The 8,126-nt window shown below is 43.4% G+C and overlaps 1 protein-coding gene across 4 annotated transcripts in view; it reads right to left on the bottom strand.

Annotated features, from left to right (window-relative positions):
* The window catches only part of LOC143041127 (F-box only protein 21-like), a 45,477-nt gene that overhangs the window by 16,606 nt on the left and 20,745 nt on the right, over positions 1-8,126 (bottom strand). For all 4 annotated transcript variants that reach the window (XR_012967792.1, XM_076212870.1, XM_076212872.1 and 1 more), the window contains 4 exons: positions 4,220-4,402; positions 2,959-3,149; positions 619-894; positions 43-298 (listed from right to left, as the gene is read on the bottom strand). Coding sequence is in view for 3 of the 4 variants with exons in the window: in XM_076212870.1 (XP_076068985.1) it covers positions 43-298; positions 619-894; positions 2,959-3,149; positions 4,220-4,402 (906 nt within the window). In the remaining variant the exon portion in view is untranslated. The remainder of the gene's footprint in view (positions 1-42; positions 299-618; positions 895-2,958; positions 3,150-4,219; positions 4,403-8,126) is intronic.

The following is an 8,126-nucleotide window of genomic DNA, read 5'->3' as shown; positions in this document are numbered from 1 at the left end:
TGAACTAAAATTACACAAATATGAAGAGGAGGATGTAGTTACCTCATCCCAACCAAAGATTACACAATTATAACTGTAACGCTTATGTCTCATTATGAGTCCCGTCACGAAAACGACACTCGCTCTTTTTTTCACACGGTGCTTTGGAGTGATTGGTTCAGGGGCATTTTTCTGATCATCTAATATCGTTTCACAGTCCCCTAACATCTCTGTGAGTATTGTTGATGGCCCTTGGTCGAGCAACTGACGACAGCCGACGACTATTCTGTCGTAGTGTACTTCTAGAGTATAATATATTCTGAAATATACAATTGTATAAGTAAACACATATAAAATTATATAAAGACAGATTAATCATCTTAATACATAGAATATGCATAAAGACAAAGTGTATAAGAACTTGAAAGACAGAGAGAGGAGTGAGGAGGAGGGGAAGAGAAGGCAAGAGAATCATACTGGGAGAAAGGGGAGAGAAAGGCGCAGAATGAGAGAAAGATCTGAAGGAAAGAAAGAAGAGACACAAAGGTAAGACAGAAGGAGTGGAAAATATGTATAGATACATCAATGAAGCTGCAAATTGAGAGTTAAAAATGAAAACAAACAAGGAAGCAAACATACCTGAGGAGCAACTCCTGTATGCTGCGATCATTCGGACTTAACAGACTCAAGAGTTCAGTCGCAGAACAAAAGAGCTCCATGTGATCCGATATGTGTGCCAGCATCTGTGCCACATTCATGATGTTGCGGATCATCCGCTGAAAGACTTGCATCGACCCACACGAGCACAAAAGGGACTGATCCCGTCCCAGTCCCATCGGCATTTCCTTCAAGAGCTCCAGCCCCGAGAGTCTACGTCCTTTGTTAAAAGCATCGACGTATTCGTACTCATCTGACCTGTCAATGTAGATTGCACCATCAGGACCTCTTGAGAGGCAGCCATGTAACAAGGCATTTGGTGAAGTTCCTTGAGGCATCTATATCTGAATGAAAAAGATGGTGAGATAACACAGGTTGGATCAGGAACACCATTCTCCTGATATTTCGACAAAAGTCTTCTTCAAAGTGTACATACATATACCAAAGGCTTTTTCCCCTGTACAAGGGAGGTAGCCAAAAAAAAACAAAGGTATAAAAACCACTCCCACCCATTCCATCTCCACATAGTCCACTCTCATTCACCTCCCTCCCTCCCTCTTATACTGGCTCCTCCTGGATGATGGGTCATCCCTGCATCTCGCCCACTACCCTGGGTCAAAAGCAATGCAGCAAGACATAGCACATCCACAGCAAGACCACTTCATCTAATTGGTGACCCCCATCCTCCATCCCCTCATGCACAAACACTGAATACAGGGAGAAATCCCTTCGAGCTGCGTCAAATTATCATTCACACATAACCCTTCCCTAACCTCCTATCCTCCCATCCACTCCCTTCCAAGTATCACAGTATCATCCATACACAGTCATTCTCCACTCACCCCAATAGATATAGAGATCATATAGATAAATATACTTTGGTGGATTAAAAAGTGTAATGAGAAATAGACATCTGGGAATGGATGCTAAGAGGAAGTTATATGAAGGAGTGATTGTGCCAACAGCACTGTACGGGGCAGAAACATGGAACATAAGAGAGGAAGAGAGAAGGAGTTTGAATGTGTTTGAGATGAAATGTCTGAGAAGTGTGATAGGGGTTACAAGGCTAGATAGAGTGAGAAATGAGGAGGTGAGGAGGAGAACAGGGGTGGAAAGGGAGCTGGGAGATAGGGTTGATGAAAGAGTATTAGGATGGTTTGGACACATGGAAAGAATGAGTGAAGAAAGATTAGTAAAAGAGGTGTGGAAGGCAGAGGTGGAAGGAGTGAATATGAGGGGGCGTCCTAGGATGAGATGGATGGATGGGGTGAAAGGGGCATTACAAAAGAGAGGAATGTCTGTTGAGGAAGGACAGGAGAGGACAGAAGATAGGGGTGAATGGAGAAGGATTGTGTATGGATGATGCTGTGATGCATAAGGGGGAGTGGGTGGGGGATGGGGGGTGAGGAAGTATGTATGAGAAAAATTTGATGCAGCCCAAAGGGATTTCTTCCTGTCTTCTCCTTTTATGCATGAGGGGACGGAGAGGGGGGGGGGGGGTGTCACCGAATTTATGAAGCGGCGCCTTGCTGTGGATGTGCTGTGTCTTGCGACACTGCATCTGACCCAGGGCAGTGGCCAGGATGCAGGGATGACCCGTCATCCAGGAGGTGCCATGATAAGAAGGAGGGAGGAGGGTGGAGAGGAGTAGAATCTGTAGAGAATGGAATGGGTGGGAGTGGCTTCTATGCCTTTTTCTTTTTGGCTACCCCCCCGTGTACGGGGAAAAATCCGTTGGTATATGTATGTATGTATGTATATATATATACATACATATATATATATATATATATATATATATATATATAATATATATATACATATATACAAATATTGATTAACACTATAGATAGATAAGGAAAACTTTATCACTGATAGTTAAGATAAGAGGGAGGCAAGGGTGGATAAGGAGTGGAATGGATGGGAGTGGGTGCATGCCTTTGACTTGGCTACCTCCCTTATAAGGGGGAAGAAGCCCTTGGAATAAATAGATTGATATAAAGTCCTACATACTTACCAACAGGCTTCTTCCTCCTTGTACGGAAAAGCAGTCAGCCAAGGCTTGCAACCGTTCCCATCCAAAACATTATTTACCCTCTCGCCTTAGCTCCCCATGGATGGCAGGTCATCCCTGTCCACTGCCCTTGGTCTGAAGCAATGCAGCAAGGCACAGCTCATCCAGAGTAGGGCCAATTGCTTAATTTACATGGTAATTTCCTTGTCTCATGTGAAATATGAAAAGACAAGGATGAACCCCTTTGGCCTACATCAATTTATATTCCATTCACGACAAACCTCCTCTCACACATAAAAGTTTCTTACCCTGGTACTTTCCATCGCATTAAGAAATGGGAAGGATAATTGACTGGTTCCAGATAAATGCCAAGACGGTGACAAATAGCAGCATATACAATACTGAGGGTGATAGGAATTCCCCTCTTGTTGGTTAATACTGAATTGAACATCGAGTTTTCTATGTTGTAGTAGTCATCCGTATTACCAACAATCTTCATCTGCAACAGTTAACAATGATAAGAAAATGTGTATCTATATATCAAAGGCTTCTCTCCCCTTATAAGGGAGGATAAGAAAATGTAGATTATCAAAAGCCATAAACTTTCATTATCATGCAAACTTGTTCTTGTCTGGTGTAGGTGGATCTTCTCCATGGGACTTGTCTCTGGGGATTGTTACTTGAGGAGTTTGATTACAAGTCTTTCCCATTCCCTCCCACTTACACCATGCAAAGATGACAACTCCAGCATAATTCTACTCAAAACACCAGGAAGCTCCTTCTGGATCACACAACACTTCCATATAAAAACATATAAACACATCACACAACAAACAAAATTCTATCTACATACCTAACACATCTACACACCAAGGGCTTCTTCCCCTTTATAAGGGAGGTAACCAACCAAGGCATGTCCCCACCCCTCACCCATTCCATTCCCATCAAACTCTATACATCACCATATCAATCCACTGGCCCCTGGTCCCCTTTGGACCTTTGGGTTTCACCACACTTCCACCAGAAACCAACCCAGCAGAGATATCACTCCCAAGACAAATTAGAACTATCTATCTGTATCTATATACTAAAGGCCTCTTCCCCCTTGTAAGGAAGGTAGCCAGTCAAGGCTCACACCCAAATCCACCCATCCCACTCCAATCAGTTACCCATCTATTTCCTCCCTCTCATCTTAGCTCCTCTTGGGTGAAGGGTCATCCCTGTCTCCTGCATGCTGCCCAGGTCAGAGGCAATGCAGCAAGACACAGCACATCCACAGCAGGGCTGCTTCACTTATGCAGTGACCCTCCCTCCTCCTAATAAATGCTGAATGCTGCAGATGCAACTGCTGCACAGAAAATAATGAGCACTCTGACACTGCCCTACATTCACTCAATTCTGTCAACTTCATAAAACCTCTTCAACGAGTGGCTTATGGACTGAACTAGTGGCTGAGGCCTGTTTCCTGTAAGAAGCCGTGCCTCCCGAAAGAGATATCGAGGATTAACTGAGTAACGAGTAAATTAATGAACTCGGAAACATACAGGAAACGAATGTAACATCACATACCTGGTAAAAGAGAATGTGATTAATGCATTTGAAGATCTGTGTACACTGATTCTCATTCCATATAGATTCCTGAAGGTGGTAGTCGTGAGAGACGAGGCCTGCGCTTAGGGCCGGATGGTTTGGATGATTCGTACGGAGTAATGTAAGAACTTCTTTGGCAATATCATTCAACTGACTCCTCACCTGGATTGGAATAAAAGATAAGGGGACCATGTTAGCATCGCATGTAAAGGTAGCAAGTGGTAGCCTGTGGTGGTATGAAATAGAACTACAAGCATACACAACACAGTGTTAACATAAACGACATTTCTCTCATTGTGTTCTCTAAATTACAATACCCCATAACTACAAAAATGAATATTTTTATAAATATAGAATAACACCTAATTTCAAATGAATTGCTTTACATGTTGACATCCAAATAACCTGTTGCTTAGTTTTTATTATCCATACTGAAGTTTATTCTGAAAAAAAGAAAATCTAGGGCAGCAAGGGTTCTCAGGGGACACAAGAATTTACTTGCTCTCCAGACCCATGCCATATACAAAGAACCAACCACCAAAAGGCACCTAAATCCAGGGTCCTGGAGCTGCAACGTCTACGTCGTGGGACCACCCCCCAACCCCAAGAGTTGGGGGCCAATCAGCAGCAACCACCCCTGGCCATCAGCTCTACGCAGATGGCACCGATCCCCAAGGAGGAGCTACGCCTACCTGGGGGAGTACCACAATCCTTTTTTCCAAGACACAATGTTACGTTTTTTCTGCACTGAGGGGTGATTTTCCGGCAATCACCCCTCTTCTTCTACTTTTAGCCAGAGATGTAGAGAGCAATCCTGGGCCCACCACAAAATACACATGCCCAACATGCTCTAAACCCATTACTTCGAGCAGACAGACAAAGGGCTCAGTTCAGTGCAATATGTGCAAAAACTGGGCCCACCTCACTTGTACAACACTTGCTGACACAAACCAATACACAAACACTTGGACATGTTCTACCTGCCCTCCAGTAACCCCACTCCCACCTCCCCAACCACAGCCAACACCCTTACCCACTCCCAATTTCCCTTTGCCCTTACCCCCGATTAGTACTCCCCTTCCTTTGTCCCCGATCTCTCCTTTCCCCCCCTCTGACCCAGATCCTACACCTTCCCCACTACCACCCCAACCTCAACCCCAAACGGCAACATACAACACATACAAAACACACAACATCAACATATTACAACACAACATTGACGGTATTAACACTAAAAAACATGAACTTGAACACTTTCTTAAACAACACAACATACACATTGCGATTTTACAAGAAACAAAACTAAGACACTCACACAAAACACCATCATTTCATAATTACACCACCATCAGACAAGACCGGACTGACGGCAATGGCGGTGGACTCATCACCCTGATCCACCACTCCATCTGTTTTGTGGACACAAGTGCCACAACCAAAATTCTCCTCCCTACCACAGATAACACAACAGAAACCCAATCCATTCGAATCCGCACAGGCAACAATTCAACACTGACAATAGTTAACATGTACATTCCCCCCCAATCATCCCCCACAGTTCCAAACACCTTCAGACCTCAACTTAGCCAACTAACCTCAATCCCCAACCTGATCATGGGTGGTGACTTCAACGCCAAGTCGTCTGCCTGGTATGTCGACAACCCTGACACAGACAGAGGGCTTGATATACAGGCTCAATTCCACTCATTGACTATCATGAACAACACGCATAATCATACACATATCCCATACCAAGCCCTCTACACTCCCTCCTCTCCTGATATCACCTTTTGCTCCCCCTGCCTAACCCCAACAACATCATGGAGAGTGGTCGGAGCCCTTGGCTCTGACCACCTTCCAATCATCATCACCACCAAAACAAGATGCACCCCAGCTGGCCACAGACACACTTACACCAATTACAAGAGAGCTAACTGGGAAGCTTTTACTGAAGAGACAGAACAACATTTTGAAACACTTAACAGTACACCAATCACAAACATAAACAATGCTGTGTACGCTTTTAATACAATCATACAAAACGCAGACAAGAGATACATCCCTAGAGGCAACAGAAAATCACACAACCCCAACTTCACACCAGAAATCCAAGGCCTCATCAGACAACGTGACACACTTAAACACGATACCCCCACACCTATCCCTCAAAACATAGCAGACCAAATACAAACACTAAACACTGTGATTGCCAATAAAATACATGAACAAAAAACACAAAATTGGCAAAACTTTATCAATACACTTGATCACAAAACAAACACCAGCAAATTGTACAAAACACTCAACAGCATCACACTATCCAACACTAACACGCTCTCACGCAGCAATAATCACAACAACAGATAATCTACCCTCAAACAGACAACAAGCAAACGCACTCATAAGTTATTTTGCACAGACGAGCCATCTTACATCTCACCCTGACGACCGACGCACCATTCGACGTAAGGAAGACTTTCCCACAGACTCAGACTATACACCCTTCATAGACAGTCAGACAAAACTCATAATGCATAATCTCAAGCACTCATCTGCCTGTGGCCCTGATAACATAAGCAACATCCACCTAAAACACATTGGACCACAAGGTATACACGCACTCACAAACATTGCAAACTACAGCTATTCACACAACACTATACCCGACATCTGGAAGCATGGTAAAATAATCACCATTCCAAAACCAAACAAAGACCCAACAATCCCAACATCGCACCGCCCAATCACACTTCTCTGCACCCCCTCTAAAGTCATTGAACGCCTAATACTTAAACTTGTCACACCATATATTCCCCTTGCTGACTCACAACACGGTTTTAGGCCACTACACTCCACAAACACTCTTCTGACAAACCTCACACAAAGAATTTTAGATGGCATCAATTCAGATAGGCCCCACCACAGAACACTTCTTATAACATTGGACATTAGTAAAGCTTTTGATGCTATCCCCCGCCACAACCTAACAAATAAAATATATAACACAGACATGCACAATAACACCAAAAGATGGCTGGCCAATTATCTGGCAGGCAGGAATGCTCATGTGTCATATAATGGCCAATCATCGCACATCAGAAACATTAAGAACGGAGTACCACAGGGCTCAGTTCTATCCCCCACATTATTTAATCTATACATGCATGACTTACCCACACCAGACACCTCAGAAATACAAATCTCTTCCTACGCAGATGACATAACAATCACATGCACACATCGTAACACAGACAAAGCTGCAGAAATAATCCAGCCTTACCTTAACACACTCAACACATGGTTCATCACAAACAGACTCAAAATAGCTCCAACCAAATCTACAGCAACACTTCTCACCAACTGGACAAAAGAACACAAATACATACCTCATCTCTACATCAACAACACTAATACCACACACAAACACACCGAAAATTCTTGGTGTAACATACGATACATCCATGTCTTTCAAACAACACCTCACAAACATAAAAAACAAATGCACACCTAGACTTAACGCACTTAAGTCAATCACTGGAACAACATTTGGACAAAACAAAGAAACTAATATAACAATATACAAACAATGCATACACTCAGTGATGAATTATGCGAGTCCTGCATGGGCTCCTAATCTCAGTGAGACACACCACAACACCCTTCAAATCATACAAAACAAAGCCCTAAAAACAATTACAGGCTGCACAAATACAACACCTACAGACCATTTACACCATGAAACAAAAGTCCTCAAAGTCAAGGACCACCTCGACATGAGAGGCACACAAACACTTGCTGCAGCCACCACAAACACATCACACCCGCTACACTACATAGCAGAACACCCACACACACCAAGAAACATTAAAACTACACCCAAAGACCT

This window comes from Oratosquilla oratoria, chromosome 30, assembly GCF_046742065.1.
Source record: "Oratosquilla oratoria isolate Oo_2021 chromosome 30, ASM4674206v1, whole genome shotgun sequence".
Lineage (NCBI taxonomy): Eukaryota > Metazoa > Arthropoda > Malacostraca > Stomatopoda > Squillidae > Oratosquilla > Oratosquilla oratoria.
The sequence above is the reverse complement of the archived record's forward strand: the minus strand, read 5'-3'. Positions and strand labels throughout refer to the sequence as shown.